At 44.3% G+C, this 26498-nt stretch overlaps 1 protein-coding gene across 2 annotated transcripts in view; it reads left to right on the top strand.

The window, feature by feature from the left end:
- The window catches only part of Plxnc1 (plexin C1), a 149356-nt gene that overhangs the window by 66360 nt on the left and 56498 nt on the right, over positions 1-26498 (top strand). For both annotated transcript variants that reach the window (XM_021645393.2, XM_060377939.1), the window contains exons 6-11: positions 5890-6034; positions 9174-9261; positions 11634-11736; positions 11846-11941; positions 22912-23051; positions 25765-25944. In XM_021645393.2, coding sequence (XP_021501068.1) covers positions 5890-6034; positions 9174-9261; positions 11634-11736; positions 11846-11941; positions 22912-23051; positions 25765-25944 — 752 coding nt within the window. The remainder of the gene's footprint in view (positions 1-5889; positions 6035-9173; positions 9262-11633; positions 11737-11845; positions 11942-22911; positions 23052-25764; positions 25945-26498) is intronic.

Raw genomic sequence — 26498 nt, 5'->3', positions numbered from 1 at the left:
AAAACAACCTTAGGCTGGAGGAGGCTCAGCAGGAGAGGCATTGGCTAGCATGTGCAAATCCCTGCTTTAATGTCCAACACTGGCAAAAAAATATATCTGTACAAGAGGGGAAAAAAGAGTCAACTAAAGCATATTTTCCTGCCAAGGATTTGCTATAGCCACAATCTCTCAAGACAATAAAGCGAGGAAAAAAAGAAAAGGAGAAAGATTAAGACACCAAAAAAGCAAAACAACTGGTCGAAGGCATATGTTCTCAGAGCGCAGATTCAGGAAAGTAGCTAGAAATATGGAAAGACGTTCAACCTTGCTAGTTATGAAATAAATACAAATTAAAGCGATAATAAGTTATGCTAACACCCAGTGTTGCTGGAGCCAATTAGCACAACCTTTTTGGAAAGAAGGAAAGCAATTTGGCAGTACGTTTCAAAAGTAATGAATATATTCAGTTTGTTTAAATCACTAATTCCAGGCATAGAATCCAAGGGAGCTACTTGAAAGAAGAAAACCCTACGCATACGTTTCTATTGCGGGGGCATTTATGGCATTGGAAACCTGTTTGGCAATAAGGAGGAAAGTTAACGAAAATAAAGGTGCTTGTGTGTCAACATGATGGAATGTTCCTCAGCAGTGAGTTCTTTGGCCCTGAGTTTATTGCAGTGTAACGGACATTTCAACCATCCCTGCATCCCATCTGACCCATTGGAGCATCTTCCCTCTTTGTTCAGCTGTTTCAAGAGCGAGCCGTGAATCTAGGAAGGATTCTCATATCGGGTTTATGAAGCTCTCTTAGTTACTTTTCTGTGGCTGTGATATGAAACACCATGACCAACCCAAAAGGAAGAGTTAGTTTGGGCTTATGGTTCCAGAGGGATCAGAACGAGTCCATGGTGATGGAGTGGTGCCATGGCAACACACAGTAGGCAGGGGTGGGAAGTTGGAAGCTCATCTTGAACTGAAAGCATGACACAGAGAGAGAAGAAAAATGGTGCCAAGCTTTTAATTTCAAAGTCACACACACACACACACACACACAAACACATACGAGTAATGGACTTCCTTCAGTAAAGTTGTACCACCTAAACCTCCTCCAAACAGTGCCACCAACTGGGGGCCAAGTGTTGAATCATCTGAGCTAATGGAATATTTCTCATTTATAGAGATGGAAGCCAAAGCTTCAGCTTTTAACCACACCCACCTGGAATGCAAGGTCACACACACACCTTTGGCTTCCTGGCTCTCAGCTCCTCCTACTGTACCTGAAACAATGTACTGTCTCCTATTTCCAAGTTAACCCCAACTAGCTTCTCCCCTGACCCTGTTGTTGCTAGGGTTACTGCTGTCCTCCATTTAGCCATCCTAAAGCCCTTATCATACTAGGATGATTGGCAATATTCTTTTAAATTTTATTTATTTACTTATATGTGTATATGAATGAATATGTGTTGCTATGGTTACCTAGAGATCAAAATAGGGCAATAGGTTTCCTCTTCTACCATTCTCCATTTAGTCCTTTGAGACTGGGGTCTTTCCCTAAACCTGGGGCTGTAATGATCTTTGTGGGTCCACTTGGCTTGAAGCTGGGTTTACAAGGCATTTGCAGGTATGTCCAGATTTGTATGTATGTTGGGGGCCAAACTCTGGTCCTTATGGTTGTGGACTAAGCACTCTAACCACTGAGTCATCTCTCCAGCCCTGACTGGGAGTGTTCTTGAAACTTCTCTTCCAATAAAGCATTTAATTGGGCTCACAGTTTCAGAGGTTTAGAGTCCATGATGATGGAGTAAAGGCACGATGGTAGGAACAGCTTAGAGTTCACCATTTGATGTACAAGCAGACAGAGAAAGACACGGGGGATGGTATGAGTCTTTTGAATTCTCAAAGCCCACCCCCAGTGTCACACCTCCTCCAACAAGGCTATACCTTCTAATCCTTCCCAAAATCCTTCCCAACTGGAGACCAAGGATTCAAATATATGAGCCTGTGGTGGCTGTTTTCATTTAAACCACCACGTACTCTCTTCACTTCTCATGTTCCAAACTTCTTTCTATCACATCGCGTCTTGTTGATTCTAAATAGATATCTAAGGCCAAGTTTGGACTCATTCTTTTCGCTCTACCTTGTCCATATAATCTTATCCTCTTCCATGGCTTTGTATATTGTCTGTGTGTTTATATCTCCTTTGTGCCTAGACCACACTTATCATCTGACCTTCAGGCCAATCTTGTTCTATCCTTTTGATGCCATGCAAGTATCTTGAACTTGGGAAATACTCAAAATTGAAATCTTGACCTTCTACTCACTGCTTTCTACTCCTTCAGCAAGTCCTGTCTCAGCATGTAGTATGTCTGTTGCCTTCATCCATCAGTTTCCTCTCCAGAATCCTCATATTCACATCCTTGCTTCCAGTGTTTGCTCAGCCTACTTGCCAACTGGTCCTCAAGTCTGTCCAGTTCTTTCTGTTCCACTGTGCCATTGTAGCCCTGGCTTCTCTCAGCTCTTGATGCCATGACCCTCCAGTTTGAGTCTAGTGGGAAGTCAGTCTCTCTGTCACTCTACGAACTCTCAAAGGACAAGGACTGTCATTGTTTAGCTTGCTAGCTGGTTGCTGCCTTGCGCAGCATTTGCCCAGTTTAGGAGCTTGTCGTTTATTTATAGAATAAATAAGCAGAATGTTTTCAGTTAGGCAAAAATGATGTATGAGAACTGGAAGGAAATGAATGATTAAAGAGCTGATGAGAACAGGATTTAGAAAACCCTTTTTGATACTCTTGTTAAACTGATCAAAGAATTTAGAGTAAGAGACATAGGCATATAAGAAATAGGTAGTTGTGCACCATCATGTGTGATGTAGGGAGAATCGTGGGATAAAGAAGCCAGCATGACTGAGAGTTCAGCCTCCTGTGAAGATGGGCTAGCGAGAAGGGTTTGGAGCTCATTCCTATGCTTGTGTCTTCTAGAGCTTGTGGTGGCACATGCCTGTTACCCCAGCTCCTCAGAGGTTGAAGCAGGAGGGTCACAGACCAGTTGGCTTGTTTATGGAGCTCAGTTGTGCAGTGCTTGCCTAGCATGTACAAGGCCTTGGGTCCAATCCACAATATCAGAGAAAGGTAGAAAATGTCTCCTATAGATGCTTCAACTTCGGGCCAGTTGAACTTGGGCTGAAAGAACTTGCCTTCCCCAGCATGATGTCCATGGACTGGAAATACTTTTTTGTTTTAAATGGAAAGATGAGGGTGTTGACTCTGCAAGCTTTTAAGGGGGCCAGAAGAGATTGCAGAGATACAGGGGGCAGTATTAAAAGGCTGAGGAGAGATGAGGAAGATGAGAGCAGAGACTTCTCAGGTAGTTGTTCTCCATCCCAGGCGAAAGGGTTACCTCGTCCTCCACTCCAGCCTTACCCTCTCAGCCCATCTTTCTACCAGGTTCCCTCCTATGCCTGATGTCAGTGCATCTGCTGGCATTTAATTCCATAATTTCCTTGCTCAATGGGAGAACTGGTTGCCTTTTATCTTTAGGTATTTCATTTGGAGAAATTTGCTTTAGGACTTTGGGATTTCAAGACTTCCTTATTGTTCCTTCCTCATCCACACTACACTTCGGCACATACACAGACCCTCAGAAAACCTCTTCCTGTAAATCTCAATGTATTCAACCACACACTAAACCATAGCTAATTTTAAAAGTAGGTTGAGCTATTATCTGATAGCATTCATAGGAAGTAATAAAGAGGTGGCAAGGGTGCCTTGCATCCAGAAGATTAAGGAATGCCCTCTTAAATACACCACGGACTACAGTCACGTGAATGAAAATAAAATCCTGTGTTTGGATGGGAGTGCTTACCAACGTAGAGACACATGTTTGGCTCAAATGAATGAACATATTTGCTGTTTCACTTAGATACATAGTCACCTTCTGCATAAGATATTTGTGAATCTCAAAAAGATGAGGAATTTCAAAAAGATGTCTAGGAATTTCTATGAAAATAAAGATAAGTAAGGAGACATTTAAGGAGTAGTCTTAAATTTATAAGACTACTTATAAATTTAAAGTAGTAAAAAGTTAGTGACATTGGGATAGTTGTAGTTCAATAGATTTTTGAAACACTAGAATTTAGGAAATAGATTCCAAATATGTTATCATATATTATAAAAATGATATCGTGATGGTTTGAATAGGAATGGCCCCTGCAGATTCATGTGTATGAATGCTTGGCCATGGGAAGTAGGTATTACTAGGAGGTGTGGCCTTGTTGGAGGAAGTATGTCACTGTGGAGGCGGGCTTTGAGGCTATATATATATATATACATATATGTATGTACATATGTATAGATGTACATACATCTTGATCTGCTGCCTGCAGATCAAGATGTAGAACTCTTGGCTTCTCCAGCACCATGTCTGCCTACCTGCCACCGTGCTTCCTGCCATGATGATAATGGACTAAACCTCTGAACCTGTAATCGAATCCTATTTAAATGTTTTCCTTTCTAAGAGTTGCCAAGGTCATGGTGTTTTCGTTTCTTCATAGCAAGACAGATATCTTGACATATATCTAACTAAGACGGATATCTTGAGGGCTAGGGAGATGACTAGGCAGTTAAGAGTACTTTTTGCCCTTACAGGGTACCCTGGTTTGCTTGGCAGCTCATAACCATCTGTAACTCCAGTTCCAGGGGATGCTGCCTTCTGACCTCCATGGACACCAGGCATATACAGATGCATGTACATATGTGCAGGCAATACATTCATACAGATAAGATAAATCCAAAAAGGTTTATGAAGTAGAAGCTTGGTTCAGTGGGAAAAGGAGAGGTCTTGATGTTTAGTAAATGGTTGTGAGATAGCTAATTAGACATCTGGATAAAAATAAAATTGTACTTTTATTCTATTTTATATATACACAAGTGAATTCCAGGTGAGTTAAAAGAAACAATAAGGACAATAGAACAATTTAATTCTTGTCTATAAGCTAGAGTTTAGGAAGCATTTTATAGTCAAAACAAGAACCCATCTATTTGATTGCATAAAGAAATGCTAGCCAGGTACGGTGACACATACCTGTAATTCCAGCAGAGAGGCAGAGGCAGGTGAATCGTAGTGAGCTCAAGGACATCCTGGTCTACAGAGCTAGTCCAAGACAGCCGTAGCTACACAGAGAAACCCTGTCTTGAAAAACAAAACAACAACAACAAAAAACAAAGAAAAAAAAAAAAGAAAAGAAGAAAAAGAAATGCTGTATAAGGGTAAGAGATTATAGAAACAAAAGTGAAGACAGACAGTAGATTATGAGAAAGTATGTGTCAGAAATATGACAGATAAGGGTTAATATCTACACAGCACAAAATTTGATAAGACTCAAAAATTGATAAGACAGATACACAGAGCAGAAATGTGGTTAAAGACTCAAAATATGCAATCCACAGAAGAGCATGTCAAATAGCCAGTAAAAGATCTCTTTCTTTACAGCAGTTCTCTAGAGAAACAATTCTTCCCATGGCAGGTTGTGGTAGTTAGAGTTTCTATCACTGTGAAGAGACACCGTTTAGGCCATTATCATCATGGCGGGAAGCATGGCGACGTGCAGGCAGACATGGTGCTGGAGAAGGAGCTGAGAGTTCTACATCTTCACCTTCAGGCAGCAGCAAGAGACAGTGAGTCACACTAGGCCAGGCTTAAGCTTATGAGACCTCACAGCCCACCCCCCACAATACACACCTATTCCCAACAAGGCTACAAATCCCAGTAGTGTCAGTCCCTATGAGCCTATGGGGCCATTTTCATTCAAACTATGACACAGGTCTAAGGGTGACTTCCCATAAGGCTTTAGGAGGGATTAGCCATGGTACAAAATCAATCAACCGCATGATATGTGTCTTCTCCCCTGCACAGACCACAGTGACCATTGTGGGAAGCTTCTCTGCAAGACAGTCAGAGTGTGTGGTGAAGAACGCAGACACGGGCAAGCTGCTCTGCCAGGGGAGAAGCCAGCTGAACCGGACCTGTGCCTGCAACATCCCCAGCCGACCCAGCTACAGTACGTGGACTCCTCTGGGCATTGTAGAGTCAGGAAGCAAGGGCCGCTCCTGAGTTCAGTTACTGGGGACTAGAAGGGTGCCTTCCCTCCCAGCCTTTTCTCTCTGCCGCCGCCTCTGGTTCCCACCTCCGTCTCCTGTGCCTCACTCTCAGATATGGCTGGGGAGAGATAGGGGAGGATGGAGTGAGCTTAGGAAAGCCAGGAACCACTAGACTGCTTCTCTCCAGATGGATGAGATAATTCAGAGTTCAGAAAAGTAGGGAGTGTCTTAGATGAGACAAAAAAAACATTACAAATTCGTTTTTCTTTCTTTCTTTCTTTCTTTCTTTCTTTCTCTCTCTCTCTCTCTCTCTCTCTCTCTCTCTCTCTCTCTCTCTTTCTTTCTTTTTTTTCATTTATTCAGGAGGTACCAGGTGAACATCTGGGTACAAAGTATTGTGCTAGGATCTAGGAATCTGCAAACAGCTCAAGCTGACCCTTCCTTCAGAACCCTTATAACCTGCTAAGGTTACACTGCAGTGCATGCATGTTGGTGTTCACTGCAGTTTACAAATGTAAAGATACAATGTAGCATATAGACACTGGGAACCTGTAGCCCTAAAGGCGTCGGGATCAGGCATCTCAGTTAGGGTTTGATTACTGTGAAGAGACACCATGACCTTGACAACTTTTTTCAGGAAAACACTCACTTGGGGCTGGCTTACTGTTTCAGAGGTTTAGTCCATTGTCATGGCAGGAAGCATTGCAGCATGGCATGCAGGTGCTGGAGAAGTTGCTGAGAGTTCTACCTCTGGATCCACAGGAAGCAGGAAGAAACAGTGAGCCACACTAGGCCAGGCTTAAGCTTATGAAATCTCATAGCCCACCCCAGGGACACACTTTCTCCAACAAAGCCACACCTCCCAATAATGTCTATCCCTATGAGCCTCTGGGGCCATTTTCATTCAATCTACCACACCTGGGTTGGGCAAGGATCTCTTTCAGGAGTGAGTGATATCAATCTTAGAAGGATAAAGGATGAGCAGAGTTAAGCTGGAGAGAAGGGAGAAAGTATCCCAGGCAGAAACCAGCATGTGTGGTAGACAGGAGAAAAGAAAAAGCCTTCGACTGAAGAACTAAAAAAGGCTATATGAATAAGGCAAGTGGGGTAGGGGCAGGGGGAAACTGGACACTAGGGGAGCTAGGGGACCACAGAGGGCCCTGTGAAATGCAGGCTCCGTCCTGGGAGGTCTCCGCTGCAAGCTGCATGGTCAGATCCATTAGCAGAAAGACACAATTATGGATTACCTATCCCTGTCATTGGCATAGAAGCCACTGACAAAACTTAGTTCCTGCTCTGTGTGTGTGTGTTGATGCATTGTCTCAGTACATGGCAAATCCTCCTGCTTCAGCCTCCTGTATATGTACACACACACACACACACACACACACACACACACACGTATGAGCCATCTAGCTTCATGGTCTACTTTGGCTGGCCTTACCTCTACTGTCTAGTCGCATCTCCCATATACTATGAAACATTGGAGAAAGGTCACCTCTCCCGTACAGCCTTTTGCTAGTCTGCTCTGACCTTCCCAGGCATTCTGCCACACCCGTGGTTCTCCACAGGCCCCCCAGTCTTGCGGCCCAGTGCTACGTGGAGTTCAAACCACTTACATGGTGTCCCCTTGACTTCTGTGTCTTCTTCACCTTGGCCACTTTACCTCCTCTAGGGAACTGTAAGAGGAGAGATCGTGAATATTCATTTCCCTGTGAAATTTCCGAAGTGCTGTGCTCGGTTGGTGCCCAGTGCGTCTGACTTGTGCAGGCAGTCCCTGGGCACTTGTCAGTTCTATGGAAATGTATCTTCCCGGGGACTCCCTCAGTGCTAAGTGGCCAAGTGTTCATTTCTCTAACATGCATCAAGTGTCTATTCAGGTGCTCCTGCCGAGAGGTCGTGTCAGCCCTCCAGACCTCCTTGTCTTTAGAACAAAAGATTATCATTTCACATAAGCCCACTCCACGTGAGCAGAATGTGATGTGGAATTCTAGCCATCGGAGCGAGTCCTTGTGCTGGAGAGAAGCATCTCCGGGCCAGAATCCTTAGACTCTGTGAACAGCACACTAATAAAGTTTCCAGGAAGGAGCTTAGGGATGTCCTCAAAGTCAGGTCAGCTCCTTGTGATGTCAAGACTTTATTTAACAAACCCAATGTATTATTCCCCATGAATTCCCATAAGCAAGACGATATTAATTCCTCTGTATTAGCGCTTGCCCTTGCTCGGATGTAATAGGACTTGGAGGGGTGTTGCTGTGGATCGCGGTGCCCGAAGGATGGTCTGCGTGCTCACTGTGTCAGGGGGGCGTTACAATATGCAGGTTCTGAGACCAGCCTAGGTCTGCTGAGTCAGCATGACTTGGACTATAGTCCTCGTATGGATATTTCCCCAAAGTCCTTGTGATTCTGATCGACAGCTGGGCTTGAGTATTACTGCCTCAGACCCAGCAAGGAGGTTTAAGGAGATACTTAAAGCAGCATTTCTCTAAAGCTGACTTAGCATAGGTCTTTAGCCCTCGTTTTTTATTCTTTTGGAGTTTTCCAACCAACAGAAAAGCAAACCAGAAAAATCTTCATTTGGTAGTACCTGGCTCCAAGGAGACCGTTGAGGCTCACCCCAGCTCACCCAGCTGCGTTTAGGGTTTGTTAGGTAAATATTTGCAGAGTATGGATTTCTTCTGAAGGTGTAGGACTTCTTTTCCAGCACACTGGCATTCATATTCTAGGCACTTCTTGCTCGGTGACTTGTTTTATTCTCATGCCTTGGCCAATTACAAGCTGAGGTAGTGATCCCAGCGAGAGCATGGGATGTAAATGGGCTGTAAAATGGCTTTTCCTGGTGATTATCTGTGGGAGCCTTGGAGCTAGAGTCGGGCTCGGTATGTTTGGAGGCTTGTGCTGTGCGCAGCGGCTGCCCGACATGAATGGCCCCCAGGGAAGGAGCCACATACTGATTGAAATGTTGGTGAACAGCTGGCTCACCCATGCCCTCTGTGTAGAAAAGGCAAGAATATTTCTTTCTTTAGTTTGCGTTTCCAGCTATGCTCGACTATGGCAGGAACCCACCGTGAATGATTTTTCCCCCTTCCTTTCCTCCAGATGTCTTAGTCATCAATGCGACCTTCTTCTTTCCGTCTTGGAACTTATCAGAAAGATTCAACTTTACCAACTGTGCATCGTTGAAAGAGTAAGCTCGGCTTTGGAATTTGAATGTTCTCATTGCTTTCAAATTTATTTGTTTTGCTCCTCGATTTCCTAAAGAACCCTTTTGCGGACTAGGACTTTCCAAAGTGCCTTTTGGAGCATGGCCTAACGGGAGCTAGGAGAGCTGCTGAAGTAATAAGCTGTGCTCGCTCATTCAAGCCCTAACGAGAAAACTGGAGCAGCTGAGGAGAGAGCATGCGCCTAGGTGTCCCTATCATCAGGGAAAGGTATTTTCCCCAGAGCTGGAGGACCCCTGAAGTAAGGATAAAGGAGAAGCCTGAGGCCCTCCCATGAGGAAAATGGCTTTGGGAGTTTGGCCAGAGCAATGAGACCTGAACATGAGGACAGGCTGAAGTCTCCCTCACCAAAATGGCATAATTCATTTTCTCTGTGGTGCCAACCCGGGGTCCTGTGCATGCTAAGCAAGTGCTCTACTTCTCAGTTAGCCTAGCCCCATGTCTTCCGTTTGCCACGATTGGCCCCGTCCAGCTATGATGATCCCTTTGGATTTGTACCACAGCTCCCTCCTGGCTCCCAAAGCAGAGAGAAGACAGAGGAAATAGACTTTTCAGAGGCCCACCCTCTAAAGCTAGGACAGAGGACATGAGGGGCCTGTATTATCAGAGGTCTGTTGTTCATTCTGGGGTATGACTGGCCTATAGCATCTGAGAGCAGCGTTCAGCCTGGCCTGGGAATCACTGTAGGAAAAGTGAATTCATACTGCTAGGTCATCTTTACCAAAGAGGTGCACTGAAATGTCTCACGAATAGGGAGTCAGTGATGGCTAGGAAACAGAACAAATTTAGGGAAGAAAAAGAGAAATCTTACTATTGAAAGCCTTCAACCACCTTATGGAAGAATGGGAGGAAGCATTGCGGGAGCCAGAGGGGTTAACAATATCACAAGAATGTCTACATAGTAAACTGACCTGGGCCTATGGGAGCTCACAGAGACCTCCAACCAAAGAGCTTGCATGGGCTGGACCTAGACCCCCTGTCGCAGATGTGCAGTGTGGTCGAGATGTCGATCCCCTAACAGTGAGGTGGGGGTGGCCTCTGACCTTTGCGTCCCTTTCCCTTAGCTGGGCTGCCTTGTCTGGCCTCAGTGGGAGAGGCTGAGCTTGGACCTGCTGAGACTTGATACATCAGGGCGGCTTAGTACCCATGGCTCCCCTTCTGTGAGAAGGGTAGGGGGAGTCGGGGGTAAGGCTAAAACTGTGAGGGGAGAAGGGAGGGGGCTGCAATCAGGCTGTAAAATTAAAAAAAAAAAGAAGAAAAAATTAGAGAGACAGACACACACACACACACACACACACACAGAGAGAGAGAGAGAGAGAGAGAGAGAGAGAAGAAAGCCTCCAATCCATCAAACAGGAAAAAAAGGTGAGAGAATGAAATAGAACTTGGGGGGGCAAGGAAAGTTTAAAGGTGTCTCTGTAGATCCCCCACTTTAGAGCCCAGGTAGAAGGAAGGAAAGACTTACCCTATGACTAGGTATATAAGCCAGACCTCAGAGCCAGCTCCACCAGCCGGGGAGAATGCCTCTCGGAGAGCTCCTTAGAGGAGAGGCTCCCTTCCTGGAAAGCAATCTGTGCTCTGCCCTCAGGAAACTGCTCTCTGTAGGCTAGGATCTCTAGAGTGTGTATGAGCACTGACCTACGCGCCCTCCCTCTGTATGGCCTTCTCTTCACCCGTGGACAGCTTTCCAGAGCAGCCCCAATCTTTCTCCTGTGAACACCATCTCACCCTTAATTCTGATCATTCTCTGTGTGCACTTCTCAATCCCTCCACAGCTACCCACGCACAATGGCTCATTCGATTGGTAGACATGAGTCTTCCTTCATTTGATTGTAAAGTGAACAGTGGTGCCCCATCCTCTTTGCCTGCCAGGTAGTGCTTTGTGTCCGACATCATATAGTTGGCTCCAGCGAGTGAAGGCTTGCTGATCAGCTGAGTGGCAGCAGGGAGGGAAAGATCCATCTGTAGGGAGGCTTACCTGAAGGGTGGACAAATAGCAACCAGGTTCAGAATCAGATTCAGTGGGTTCCTGTTATCAACAGACCAGCAGGTGACCCCAGCTTCAGGTCTCCATGGCAACAGCTCTGTAAGTTATGATGACAGGCCGTCAACTTACAGGGCTTCCCAGAGAAGAGCACAAAGCCTTATCCTCTAACCCACCCTCAAAGGACCATCCTCTCTCCCTTTATCCATCCAAGGCTATTCAAAGATTTTATTAGTAATAGTAGTATTCCTATTCGTTTACGTTCTCAACATGTAGCACCACAGAGGGAAAATTCTAGGATAAGAGTAACTCCCTAGAGAATACAGGAACTGAGTTTGTTTTCCCTGTTGCCAGATGCCCAGTGTGTGTCGGGACTGGCTGCGCCTGGTGTAAACGTGACAGAAAGTGCATCCATCCCTTCGCATCCTGCGACCCTTCGGACTATGAGAGGAATCAGGTAAAGGCGACATCAGAGGTAGCCCGGGGTGTATCAGAAGCGAGTGCCTGTGTGCCACACCCCACCCTGTGGGTCTCATTCTGGTGTTGAAGGGATGTCCTCATTGCAGGAGCTCTGTCACGCTGCTGTGGAGAAAGCGCCCCACGAGTCAGGAGCAGGACCAGTCAAGGAGACTAAGAGCAACAGAACCGACCGGAATTTGCAGGTCAGACCTGACTTTTGTGTTGATGATGGAAAAACCGAAATCCCCTCTTGATGAAAACAACTGCCAGTACTTTGGGGTTTCTTTTTAAAAAAAAATTCTCCATCTTACTTACAACCCCAACTCCCCTGCCCCCTCCACTTCTTTTTTTTTTTTTTTTTTGGTTCATTTTTAACCAAGTTTCATGTAATTGGCTCAATACATCAAAGGCTTCACATTCACATAAAAGAAATTAAAACTTTGTAATTATGAAAAATGATGTTGTTCCTGTGGAAGTGGAATTGTAAAGGTGACTTTGTGGCTCACTGGGGAAAGTGAGCTAAGGCGACCTCAGTTCAAACCAGGTCCTGTGATCTCACTAATGATTTGGTACTGTGTGTGTGAACAGTGGTCTATGGAAAATACATACACTGGCCTTACTTATTTTTTTTTATTCACTTTGCTTTGTGGAGTTGATCAAACCAATCTTTAGCAATACCAAAATAGAATGGTTGCAGAATGCTCATCTCCCCGCCCTCTTCTCAAAAGTGCTGCTTATTTGTTTGTTTGTTTGTTTGTTTGTTGTTTCTCCCGGTGAAATTTCCCTTGAAAGCCCTCTTACTTTTTTCATAGTCAAAGCTAATCTCCATGTTCTACGTACGTGTATGAGCAGAAAGTCTGCGAGTTTGAGTATCTCTGAGCGGGACACACGTGGCTCTGTTCAGTGCAGGGCTGGCTTCCTTCGGCTGACAGAAGTCCATGGAGTGTTTCCATGTGATGACAAACACACACACACAAAGTAAACAAGTTCCTTCTCTCCTTCTCTTCGAGTCTGTGGGAAGCAGACAAATTAAGAGCAGTACTGGAAGACACTCAAAGGGTCCAGCTTTCCATTTCATGACTAATCTGTGGCTCTGACTTATCCATTTGCAGCTATTTAAGGTCAAGTGTCAATATAAATAAGTAGCACGTTTTTAATCATTACTGAAAAGTTGATAGTAACTTTAGGTGAATTAAGTAACAGGCTGAGGGCCTGTGAACCCAAATGGATTATGCAGTTAATTAAGGCATTAGAGAACCTTGGTGTGCCAATATCTCTGGCCTTTGAGTCTCTGAGGCTTAATTAAGCAATAGGCTGCTTCTCTGTTCTCCGTGGTTTGTAAAACTAAGACGCGGTGACAGGAGCTTGGATGGAGAGGAGAGAAGCTTTGTCTTCTTAATTAAGCTTGGTGCTTGTTGTTTTCAATTTTGGTAAACTACTCGGGACACGAAGTATACCGTCTTCCCTATTTTTAGTGCACAGTTCCGTAGTGTTGTGCATTCCTTCGCACTGCTTGAGCAGCCTGTCACCAGAATGCTTTATGTCTTGCCAAACTGAAACTCAGCACTCATTCCGTAACTCCGCCCCCTCCTCCTCTCCCCAGCCCCCAAGCTCTTGAAACCACCATTCTACTGTCACAGACACAGCCTAGCAAAAACCTCGTGTGAGTGTCTGCCTTTTTTGACTAGCTTACCTCACCTGTCATTGTGCCCTCAAGGCTCCTCTATGTTGTAGCAGGATTGGAATGTCTTTCTTTTTTAAGGCTGAATAATATTCTAGCATTTGTATATAGCACATTTTCTTCATACCTTCCTCCGTCCATAGGCTTCCACTGGTTACTGTTAAACAAAACCCACAGGTGTATGACTGCCTCTTAGAGCCACTGCGTTTCATTCTTTTGATCACCACCCAAAAGTTAAAGATTCCTGGATCACACTGTTATTATTATTATTACTTTTAAGAGCCACCATCCTGTTTTCCACAGTAGTTTCATTAGTTGAGGTGTCTCCATCAGCATTCAGGGATTTCTGCCTCTCACATCGTCATTAACACTTGTCTTTTTCGTTTTGTTTGGTCATTACCAAACTCACAGATGTGAGGTCCAGTCTTCCCTGCCTTGGCTCTTCTTCTTTCTGTGATTTGTTACACGTGTTCATGTGCTTGCTCACCAGCTGATGCCTTCCATTGAAGCCCCTTCCCATTGTTTTGATTGGTTGACTTGTTTTCTTCCATTGGACATAAGCAATATATTCTAGGTTTTAGCCCTGTATCAAATATAGCATTTGAAAATATTTCTCTTTGACTCTGTAGGTTACCTTTCAACTCTGTTGAGTGTGAATGTGTATGTGTGTGTGCTAGATCTCAAACCCAAAGCCTAATACACACCAGGCAAACAATTTACATTAAGTTGTGGCTTAGTTGTGTTTTTTTTGATACGTAGAATTTTTAACTTCAATGAAGTTAAATTTGTCTATTTTTTCTTTTGTTTCTCATGCTTTGGGGATCAAGCAGCAGAAACAACTGCCAAAACTTCTGTTATGATGCCTTCCAAACCTCATCTTTTTCTTCTTAGAGTTTTAACTCATTGGTGCATACCTTGGCCAGTCCTTGAGTCCATTTTTCTTTATGCAGTAAAGTAAGGTCCAGCTGTTCTTGTGCAGGTAGATGATGCTCAGTTCTTCCAGCACCATTTCTTGAACACTCTTTCTCTGGTTCAGTGGCTGTTACTTCCTCACTGAAAATCACTTAGGCTATATGTGGGGCATTATTTCCAAGGATTCTTTCCTGTTTTGTTGTTCTGTGTGTCTGTCTTCATATTAGTGCCATATGGCATATTCTTACAATTTTTTTAGCATGCTCTGAAATCAGGAAGTATGAGTCTTCTTTCTTGTTTTTTTTAAGATTGTTTATAAGAAAACAATACATAAAACATTATTCAAATAGTACCACCTTACATAATAGAGCGGAAGAGCTCGAGTCTGCTAATGCTGTCAGAAGTCAAGGTATAGAATGCTCATCACCACAGGACTCTCTGGGCTTTTATAGCCCCAGCTACTGCCTCCTCCCACCCACCAGCTCTGGAGCCTCACAACCACTAATGTGTACTCCATTTCTACAATTTTGTCACTTCAAGAATTTTATGTAAATAGAATCATCTAGATGTACCCTTTGGGAGATTAGGGATTTTTTTAATTAAGCTTATTTTTATGGATACATAAAAACAGATTGTACATATTAATGGGGTACCCTGTGATGCAATTATCTGGAAATTTAGCAGAGTTCTTGTATAGTACTCTGGGCAGTAGCCTTGTAAATGTCTCAAAGAGAAGGGTGATGCAGTCCTAGCACCCTGGCTTCCTGTGTTGTGCCTTCCTGTACCTCCTACACTCCAATGCTGCGGTTTAAAAAAGCAGCATCACCAAGAGAGACGGGTGAGTCTCTAAAGAAGCCAAGGCCCAGGCTCGCCTTCAACGCTTCTCCATGGAATGCCCTCTGTGTTTGGAGAAAGAAGTTTTCATTGAGACCGAAACATTTACTTTAAGTATATATGACTCAGAACAGAATCTCAGGTTTGGTTGTTGGGGAATGGTATTGCTGCTTGGCAGAGGGATTTCCTGTGCTCTGTCTGTGAAATGCTGCTACCTCTCATTTATCATGTGAATGTGAAACTCTCTGGTTCGTTCTGGTGGCTCTCACATCAGCCTTGCATCGCAGACCTAACGGTTGAGGCAGAGAAGCCACTGAGAGCCTTTCTTGAATGCACCTGCCCACATCCCCTAGGCACCAGATGCTTCCTGTGTGCTGGGCTCTGGCAAAGGAGCAGGTACCACATTAGGCTCTGAGGTGCTGAGCTGGAGTCAAGGCTTCTTACAGAAACTTCTGGAGCATCTGTTGTCATGCTTCATGGGTACCACATGCAATGTACAAATGAGTTAAGTCCCTCTCTGGACATCAGTCGTAAGACTCTTGCCCATTAGAACACCTAGAGCAATACAAGATTTTTAAAATGTACCTACATAGGGCAGAACCTGAAAGTACAAAAACTCAAAGCATGGCTATGCCCAGTGTCTTAGTACATAGTTTTTCCTGTTTATTCCACTCCAATGCCTGCTGGTTAAACACAATCAATGTGGCTGGTTAGGTCTTTGCTGGGTGGATTGATTGATGGAAAGTTCACCTTAGCAGGGCAAGAGACCTCTAGACAATAAGACAGAAGATCAGATGGTCTAAGCTAAGGAGCCACTATGAGTGGGAGTGTGGTCACGGCTAGAAAATTCAGGAAACCCTTAGCAATTCAGTTTGTCATGACAGAAGAGACAAGGGACAAATGACAACATACAAGAGTGAGCGAGCAGGCGGGAGCCTGCATATGTTGAGTTGTGTACCCGAGCCCTTTAGGGATTTTGTCTTGCTTCTTCAGTGGCAATGAAAAGCTACTGGCTACATCTGTTTCTTTGTATGGCCTTGCTCGTCTGAGAACGCAGCGCTCATGGGAGAGGATTCCTGGTTCAACCCCGGGGCCGCTGCCCTCGAATTCTCACGATCCTCAGACTTACTTGATTGAGGATACCCTGGTCCAGAAGCCTGAGCCCTAATTTGTCAGGGGACTGGACCAAAGAAAAGCATGAGCCCAATAGGGAAAGAAGTCCCAGATCTCATCTGGCTTAGAATGGGGACAGTTATCTGCTCTAAGGCCAATCTTAATCTCTCTTTCCTGAAGCCATGAGACTGCTGGTCCTGTCACCCAGCTGGGTCCTTTCCTTTCATTCTTAAGCATCTTTACATCTGGTGCCCTCACGTGCTGAGGACAGGTGCCTCTCCTGCCCTCACGGAAGACTGTGATGATATGTGGTATGATGTAGATGATTTTTGGTCATGTTTTTTTTTGGGGGGGGGGTTGTTTTGTTTTGTTTTTGTTTGTTTGTTTTTATTCCAGACAGGGTTTCACTATGTAGCTCTGGCTGTCACCGTGTAGACTAGGACCTCACTCTGTAGCCCAAGCTGGCCTCAGACTCACATGGAGCCCTCTGCCTCCTGAGTGCTGGGGTTAAAAGTGTGCGCCACAGGACCTGACCTCTGTGGTCATACTCAGTGTTCCTCACAATATGCTTATCACTATAGGACAGAAGTCAACCACCTTAGTCTAGGCTCGTAAGGAATTTATGTACACATTATTCTTTCCTTTTCTTCTGTGTTCCTTCTAGTCTCTTCCTCCATGTGAATGTGTGCTGTAATTTCTCACAGACAGTACCAAATGAACCCTTTCAAGAACCTTACCTTGAGAAGGAAAATTAAATTTAACATAGACTCGTGTGTGCGCGTGTGTGTGTGTGTGTGTGTGTGTGTGTGTGTGTGTGTGTAGCTTCTATGGGCCTAGCACTGTCCTGCATTAATTCCATTCAGAGAATGTTTGTTGAGCAACTATTATGCGTTAGGCAAGCACAATAAAGACCCACAAGGAACTGTCAAACTTAGAATGTTCTGGAGTGAGGAAGTGAGGTGGTTTTTTTTTTTCATAAAGAGTTGAATATACATAACAGGAAAAGAAGCTAGAAAGAATGCTAGAGTAGACTAAGTTGAATAGTGGCAGCTAATCTTTATCAGGCCCTTGTTACATCCTGAATTCAGTGTCTGTTATTTAAGTTCACAGTGCCACATTTTACAGGCATAGAAATTTTGCCTCAAGACCAAAATGTAGATAAGAAATTTGAACCTCGATATCTGATTCAAGAATTTGCAGTCTTAACCATTTACCCTATCTTATATGACCTAAGTGGGATAAGTGTTAAACCACATAATATTGATGCTAAAAACCTCTCTAGAAGGGAGGAAACTCTTAAAGATAATGCAGGCTTCTCTCAGGATCAGCAGGGCGCTTTTTCTCATGGAAGATGGAAGAGGAGACGAGAGGCTCAGGGCGAGATCTGAGAGAAAGAATGAGCCCCAGGAAGGGCCAGGCATCTTCTCCAAGACAAAGAGAGCAGAGAAGGTCCCAGGTGGACCAGGGCGGCCCTCAATGAGAGTGGATAAGCAAGAACCTGTGCTCAGACCAGGTCTCAGCAGAGGCTGTCTTAGAAGCAGGTTAAGAGCTGAGTTCTCAGGTCTCTGGTCACTCAGGCCTGTCTGTGGTGGCTACATTCAGCATCAGTGGCCAAGAGCAAAATTGGGAATAGCCTGGGCAGCAACGCCCTGAGAGTCCGCCGCACTGAGAGCTGCTTCCCAGGCCTCCAGCTCAGAAAGCAGGCTCTGTCACTGCTCCCTGGAAGTCTTCCATCTTCTTCCTGAGGCATCGCTGACCTCTGGCAGTTCCCAGAACCTGCTAGAAGTTACACCCAGGTTCCCTGGAGCCTGTACTGGGCCTCCTATGAAGGGGCATTTCCTTGGGGGACCGAGCATCAAACATATCGCCATGTTCATTGAGCTCTCCCGTTATTCTTTGATGGAATTGTATTCTGCTCTTTTCTTTCCATAGCTCATTCCCTTTCATTCTTTCCCATCTCCACTGCTCGTCACCACACTGCTCTCTTTATACATATTATTAATATATTAAATCTATCATCCTCTCAGTCATTAATGGAGATGTTAAATAATTCTAAACCAAATACTCACCCCCACCGGGCCCTACAGGACACTTTCCTTTAATTAGTTCTATTACCTTTCATCTCTCTATGTCCTTTGACTTCAGATTTCCTGCTGATTTTTCATCCAGTCCTGTTTGAACTAATTTCATGAGTGAAAATCAGAGAGATGTTTTACCAAGTGTTGATTCCGGTCCAGACCTACAGAGAGCTTTCATTACATTCCGATTTTCCCCCCTTAACAGATTAATAGAGTACAGATTAATAGAGTTTGTTCGTAATAAACTGAGCCTAATGGACCTCTTTCCCGTAGTCTTTTCTCCACCAATGTCATTGTAGTTTGAGTTGTGTTGGTGCCAGACCTCACCAGTGAGTCTCAGTTAGGGTTTCTACTGCTGCAATGCACACCAGGACCAAAAGCAAGTTGAGGAGGAAAGGGCTTATTAGGCTTACACTTCCACAGCACTGTCCACCATTGAGGGAAGTCCCAACAGGAAGTCAAGCAGGGCCAGAACCTGGAGACAGGGGCTGATGCAGAGGCCATGTACGGGTGCTGTTCCTCATGGCGTGCTCAGCTTGTGTTCTTATAGAACCTAGGACAACCAGCTTGGGAATGGCACCACTCCCATTGGGCTAGGCCCTTCCCCATCAGTCACTAATTAAGAAAATGCGCTTACAGCGGATCTTAAGGAGGCACCTTCTTAATTGAGGTTCCCCTTTCAGGCAACTCTAGCTTGTGTCAAGTTGACGTAGGGCCAGCCAGCACCAGGCGCTTCTATTGTTGGAGTGGATCTTCTCAGACATTTTCAAGGAGAACTCTTGCGGGTGGTTATACGCCTTCCAACATCTAACTATGGCTTGGTTTTTGAAACAAATAAAAACAAGCGGGTATTCTACAAACCACTTAATTAAGCAGTTTCCTGTGTGCTTTCTTAATACAAAATAATGAGGAACCGAAGCTCATTTTTCTTGACAAATAATTCAATTTCAAATAATTAAAACTTACCATCACTTAAAAATAACCTCTGTCCACAAAATGGTAGAGGGTGTTGGGCTGGGACACTTCCAGTCGGCGGTGTCATGATTTGCTGGACAGAAACCTTGGGTATTGGAAGAAGGAAGACCCCTCTGAGGAGCTCTGAGAAGCCCCGGCTGTAGCTAGTCCAATTATGGTTTTCAACTAATCCTTCTGGGTGAGGGTTAGCTACACCATGCCTGGTTGTAAGTTAACTTTAAATTAAAGCACAAATCAGATCTAAAGTATTGAGGGTGAAAAACGCTGTGGTAAAGATTACTCCCTGTCCTTCTGTATTCACTATACTTTTAAAAAGTTACCAACAAACATTAAAAAAAAAAGTATCTCTATGAATGTTGAAGCCATGAGGTACAGCTACATAGCTGCCCTATCTTAAATAGCAAAACAAAAATCCTACCATTTTCTTATGTATTTTTTCTGCTATGTGGGGTGGGGTCGTCCTCTTAGAACTAAGGTTAAGAAAAACTCCCCTGGCAAATGGAAGAGCTAATCTCAGGCTCTCTGGAAGCTAACTGCAAACATCTGCTTCCACGAGATAGGCCAGGCCTGGACTCGGTCCTACATGGCCAACGGAAACTCCTCTCAACAATAAGATTTTCAAACAAAATCCTTTTGAGATTGCAAAGCTGTATCTACCCAAGGGGAAATGGGAAGTTTAAAGGATGTCATCCTCTGATGGTCTTTCTAGAGCCATTAAAAGAGCAAAGTGTTACTAGCTTTTTTTAAAATTTTAATCTTTTTTCTTTAGTAGTTACAAGGCTGTCTTTATCTTGTACTGGGAACATAGAAGTAGCATGTGTATAGCATGTTTTTAATTTTTGCTTCCACAGACAACTACAGTACAAGTGCAAGAAACACAGAGAAAAAGTTGACTTGGGTGGACATGTAATGTGCAGTTTATAATAGAAGAAAGTTAGGATGTGGGAGTGTAGCTCAGTGGGTAGCACATGGAGTATAAGCATCAGACCTCCGAAACCTATGAAAAGCTAAATGCAGGAAAAGCCAGAGGCAATAGCATGAGTCTGTAATTCCAGCACTCCTAAGGTGAGATGGGGAGCAGAGGCAGGAGAGCCCCGAGAAGTGTATGCAGCAGCAAACAAACACACATGTCACACATACTCAAACAAACACAAAAACATGCAAACACACACACAAAGGTTAAAAATATTAAATACACCTATCTTGTTTCTCTAAGAAGACGGTGCTCTCTTATAAAACAGCAGTTACAAATTTTCTCACAACAATGGTTCTCAACCTTCCTGGGACCCTTTTAATATGTTTCTCCTGTTAAAGCGACCCCCAAAACATAAAACTGTCTTTGTAATTATAATACTGTTAAGAGTTGTAATATAAACATCCGTGTTTTGTGATGGTCTCAGGCGACCCCTGTGGAAGAGCTGTTTGACTTTGACCTCCACTGGGGTCATGACCCACAGGTTGGGAACCACCGCTCTACAAAGCACCAGGCAGTGTGTGTTTTAGGCGGCACAGGCTGCACGTTGTAACCAGTCAGTTCTGCTAGAAGCAGCTGGAGATGATACATATACTTCCGGACAATAACATGTGAAAATAAGTTTGAAATTCTATTCTCTTTTTGACATTTTTTCCCACAGGACATCCAACAACAGCAGACAGGAATTGACCCCCAGGCTCTCGTTCTAGCCCGTGCATACTCCATAGCTACCCTCATCTAGCACTTACCCTATAGGTCCTCAGTAAGTACTTGTTCACTTGGCTGTCACCCACAAAGCTAAACAGTAAGCCTTCTTATACAACACACACTTGACATTTGCAAGGGATTTATCTTGAAGCTGTTGCTAATCCCCCCCATCCCAAGTACCACTCCAGCCGATAATTCCCCGCCCCCCATAAAATGCAGTCAAGTATAACAGAATAATTAAAGTGACCCTTTCAGGCTCTTAGTGATTCAATAAATACAGGGCTAGAGTCCTTTTTAAAGTGATTAAAATAAAGTCTGCGTGGGAATCAATTCCCTGCCACATTACATCATCGCTGCGGTGACATTAATGATGGATTTCCCATAATCTGCAAAATCAATCCATAGCGATAATGAGTGATGACTGTTCTGCTGTATCGCACCTGTGTTTGCCAAGAGGGCAGAATGAGCGGATTCACGTTTCAGAGTGATGGTCAGTGCAGTAAGCCAGCGGGCCTGTCCTAAGGGACAATAGACCTCCTGGCGGCAGACCATTCCAGCACCTGGAACAGCAGGGGTCAGGTGGGTACCAGGCATCACAGAAACTAGACCGGTGACTTAGTGTCCTCCTGATGGACTCCATCCATCCTACAAATGGCTGTTCTCAATATTTGTGCTTTGGCTCAGTGTGACGTGATAATGCTTCTCTGGACTTCCGGGTCACTTTCAAATGCTAAGAGTGTGGCCGTGAAGTCTGTGCAGGCTGAGCTCTGCTATACTTTATATCGGCTGGAATCTCGGGATGCAGAGGCTCTATATAAGAACAGCAAATGACCTCAGTGGAAGATGGTAGCATTTGAAGGGGAGATGTATGAGGCTACTGGGTTGTTTTGTCTTGAAATAGGAAAATGGGGGCCTGGAGACATAGTTAAGTGTTAAGATTACTTCTTGCTCTTGCAGAGCATCAGAGGTCAGTCCTCTGCACCAATGCCAGGTACCCCTCAACAACCCATACCTCCAGCTCCAGGCAACCTCACACCCCCTTCTGGCCTCTGAAGCAGCTGATCTCACATGGAAACTAAAATAAATCTTTAGAAAAGAAAAGGGAAAATGGCTCCTACCTTCTTTGGAGTTTGTAGGAGAAATTCCTTAGATCTTGCAAACGGAGAAGTGAAGAAACCACGGGCCTGGATGATAGGGAAGTTAGGCATCAGGTGACTCCACGGGGCTCAGTCCTGATTGTAGGTCAGAGAAAACAAGTGAGTGGTCACAGAGTGTGGTGACTGCCAGTGCCAGAGATCGCATGGTTGGTCGCGATGGTTTAGGCATTTAACTTTTTGATACTGAGCTGCTCAAAGTTGGTGAATTTCTTAAGACAACCCCTTCCCAGCATTGAAACGTCTAATTGAAACAAACACAAAATGAACGTCTTTCTAGGGAATTAAAGTTATCTGTATTGCATTGTATCAATTGAATGATGGGTCCGTGCTGGCTGGCCTCCACTGGGGGGAGGTACCTTTCCCTTCTCTTCACTTTGCTTGAACATCACGAGCCTAAGGAGGGGGAGAGGCAACGAGCCTTCCTCAACTCGAGTGACAGCTCACTCCTCAGACAGAATATCCGGGCTCTTCAACTGCATTTTCAACTGTCTTGTGAGACAAAGTCTAATTGGTTTGGCCTCATGCTGTCACATGTTGAGAGACATGAATCTTCAGCCCTCTTCCTTGAATTCATTGATTTCATTAAACACTGTCTGCTTGTGTTTGCGAAATGTAATTTCCTAGTGAGTTCTTCGAACCGCAGCACATGAACATGTGTGTGTGTGTGTGTGTGTGTGTGTGTGTGTGTAATGGTGCCATTTTGTAGCTTTGATCTGCTGTTCTGATCTTTTATTTCCAATAGGTCTTCTACATTAAGGGCATTGAGCCACAGAAAATATCGACCTTGGGGAAAAGCAATGTGATAGTTACCGGAGCAAACTTCACCCAAGCGTCGAATATCACCATGATCCTGAAAGGAACCAGTACATGTGATAAGGATGTGTGAGTAAAAACGCTAATAATTGATCTTTGGTGATGTTAAAAGCCTGTGCTGAAGCAATGTGAGTAGGCGCTGGAGCTTTCTGTAGTCAAATGATATTTAAGTATTTTATATATCGAAATTACAATAAGCAAAATAGTTTTAGTGATTCATTTGAAGTTCAGGTGGGAGACCCTGCCCTCTGATACTTTTCCTACCTCCCCCAATTGTCAGTCTACAACAATTTTAGGATGTTGACATTGGGAGCCTTGATTGGTTTTCAAAGCAAAGTCAAGAATGTATAACATATATAATGTATAATATATTATATATAATAGATCATATATAGTGTGTAATATAATATATAATGTATAATATACATATTATGCAAATGGAACGAACTTAGAAATATGGATGTGAACCTTGGAAATTGAAGGGGTGTTATGGAACTACTTTGCAGTATGCTACTGAAATAGAAAAAAGATGGAAGTAGAAATGTTGTTCATTGTAGCTTTTTTCTCTTGACTGCGTTGGTTTTTATTTCAAGTAATTAAATTATTAGGACATATATTAGCAGTAAAAAAAAAAAAAACCAAAAAAAAAAATACCCCAAACAGATACCAGATGAATGTGCCCTTAAAGATAATGATAGCTGTGATTTCTTTTTATCCTAGCAATGAAAAATTATTGGTTTTCATTAGTATCCTTAGGTGAATCATTACACCTTCCCAGGGGAGAAAACACTAGCATTATGTAATAACACCGTGACAGATAACTTTAGTTTTCTGCTTGTTAACTTTTCTAAGTTTGGGCTAATTTGAAGTAAAAAAAAAAAAAAAAAAAACAGTTGCAGTCTACATGAACCGTAATACTGAGCTTATTTTCATCATGGAAATGTGCTCGCTTAAGACAATCTGCTCAAGCGTGGTGTTTTGAGTTTTAACTACCAAAACAGATTTGTACAGTGCTCTAATCTGCCATGCTTATCTAGTGAACTCTGTATTAATTCACTGGCTGCACACAGCTGCCCCACCCCCACCCGCCACCTCCCCTCACTGCGGTAAATCTGGGATGCCTGAGATCTTGATGGGGAAAGGTACCCATCACTGCCTTTCCCCTGCAGCAGAGGGAATCGGCACACATTAAAGCCTGTAGCCGTGCAACCTAGGTAGCTTATGTGTGCCATTTATCCTGGCTAAATACCTTATTGCAAAAATCTTTCATTTTCCGTGGCGAAATCCGTGACATTAGACACCTGTGCACTCAATGAAAGGCAATTAGCCTCGCTGCAAAATAAGTCGGGTTTTTTTTGTTTTTGTTTTTTTTTTTTTTTTTTTTGTTTGTTTGTTTTGAGCATTACCTGTTTCTGGCAGTTTGTGCTCACATTTCCATTCTGAGTGCATCTTGAGATGCCACCGTTATTAAATTAAATGACTAAGAGACCTTTCTGCGTGTAGCATTCCACTAGCCACATCTGCACGGTGAACCAAGTTCACAAGGAGTCAGTGTAACCACCCACCCTGAGCCCGGGGTGAAATTCCCAAGCTCTTTTAATATGGACTTTTTTAGTGGATGATCATTTTTAAGAGAAAAAAAGACAGGTGGAGTAGCAGAATGATCTACATTCCCACCTCTTGCCTTCCAAAATGTCTAAGGAAGTTTGTGTTTTAGTGATTTGAGAATGAACTTCCTAGAGCTCTGCTCCCCAAATAAACTGGCTTAAATATACATCTGGGGCAGGCTATGGACAAACCAAGTGGCTTTCAAATCCGCTTCCTCCTACGGCGTAAGTAACACTGCTAGGGATAGTAATCACACACACAATATCCTTTCGGTAGTCAAAACAGATTCTCCCGCAGCACTGTTAAGCAGAGGTGGCAAGCACGACTTGATCGGAATGAGTGCTTTAGAGACTCACAGACACGGGCATCACTGACGGACACGGAGGGAGCGTCACACACAGCTTTGATTTGATTGCTGAGGGCCGTCAGGAGTGCACAGGACAGACCTGGCCAGTCCCTGGTCTGGAAGTGTCTGCGGGGCACCAGCCCCACGGCCTTCGATTCTAAGACTTTGGGGTTCCTGAAGCAGGTCCTCTGCTCCTTGAAGGGCAGAATTGCCGGGTCTGTTTGGGATTCCTACCTTCCGGGGCTTGGCGGAAACTACTTCTTTAAAAAAACAACAACAAACTTTAATTATGAAAATGGCACATCTGTAAGAAAGATGCATGTAAATGAGCCTCTTTACAAACTTAAAATTTGTGGACATTCTCCCAATTTTGTTTTGTCTTTTCTTTCTGCTTCCCCCTTCCCCCATGAGAGCAGTGGGGCAGAGGGCATAGGGGCTGGAGTGGCTGAAAATCAAATCCCGATGCCATGTCACCTCCTGGATCCTTCAGGGTGTCTCACAGTGCTCCACAGTGTTAACTTTAACCCTTTAATTCAGTGCAATGTCGCTCCTTGCGCTGGTTCATTAGGACTTCTGAGGGCAAAGGTGACTACCTCTCCTTCATTCCCCACTTCCAAGAAGAATGCCAATCAAAGAGAGAGACCACAAAAGAAAGAGGAACCCAGCCCGAGCAAGCCATACCAGACAGGCAGCCTTTGATTAGTCAGCCCCCGGCCCCGCCACTGTTCTTGACTGACCTCAAGTGAAATTCATAGGCTGTCACCTTATGCGATCAACTGTGCTGAGTGTCTGTGTCGTGTAAGAGTTCCTTTCCTGATCCCTTTCTAGGATCCGGGTTAGCCACGTGCTAAATGACACGCATATGAAATTCTCACTTCCATCGAGCCGGAAAGAAATGAAAGATGTCTGCATTCAGTTCGACGGTGGCAACTGCTCTTCCGCGGGGGCTCTGTCCTACATTGCTCTGCCACACTGTTCCACGATAGTTCCCGCCACCACCTGGATCAGGTACCGTCTGGATCCTCAGAGGCTCAAGGTCGTAAGATCTGAGCATCACACAGATCCATCCGGCAGGGGGGTAGCTGCAGCTAAGTTCCCCCTCGGTGCTCCTCCTAGGAGTTATTCCTAGAAGAACGCTCACCACACAACAAGCTGGTTGTCTTGTTACACGGGCACAGAGAACGTGGCCTGCTTGTATTTCACCGTGGCTATCGGCGGCTACCAGCTCAGACGTTTTGGTCAACCACAGTGGCTGTGCTTAGCCTAGGCTGCTGTACCCTTCTGTGCCAGTGCCGTTCCCGCTCGTGGCTCCTCTCGTGGCTTTCACTTTCTGACTTTTGGAGTCAGCTGTTTTGAATGCTTTGGGAGAAATATTGGCGCCCGTGTGCAGCCTCTACATTTCAAAGATTCTCCTTGAGAGTTAGAAATTCCAAGTCAACTCTTTCAGATAAAGCCAATATATTTAAGGCGGATGGGGGCGAGTCTCTCCCTAGTCAAATTTGAATTCATGTCTAGATTTTGGAGTATAACCCCAAAGAGAATATTGTCATCTTACACAGCAT

Source organism: Meriones unguiculatus, chromosome 2, assembly GCF_030254825.1.
Source record: "Meriones unguiculatus strain TT.TT164.6M chromosome 2, Bangor_MerUng_6.1, whole genome shotgun sequence".
Lineage (NCBI taxonomy): Eukaryota > Metazoa > Chordata > Mammalia > Rodentia > Muridae > Meriones > Meriones unguiculatus.
Note: the sequence above shows the minus strand (reverse complement) of the source record. Positions and strands in the feature narration are given on the sequence as shown.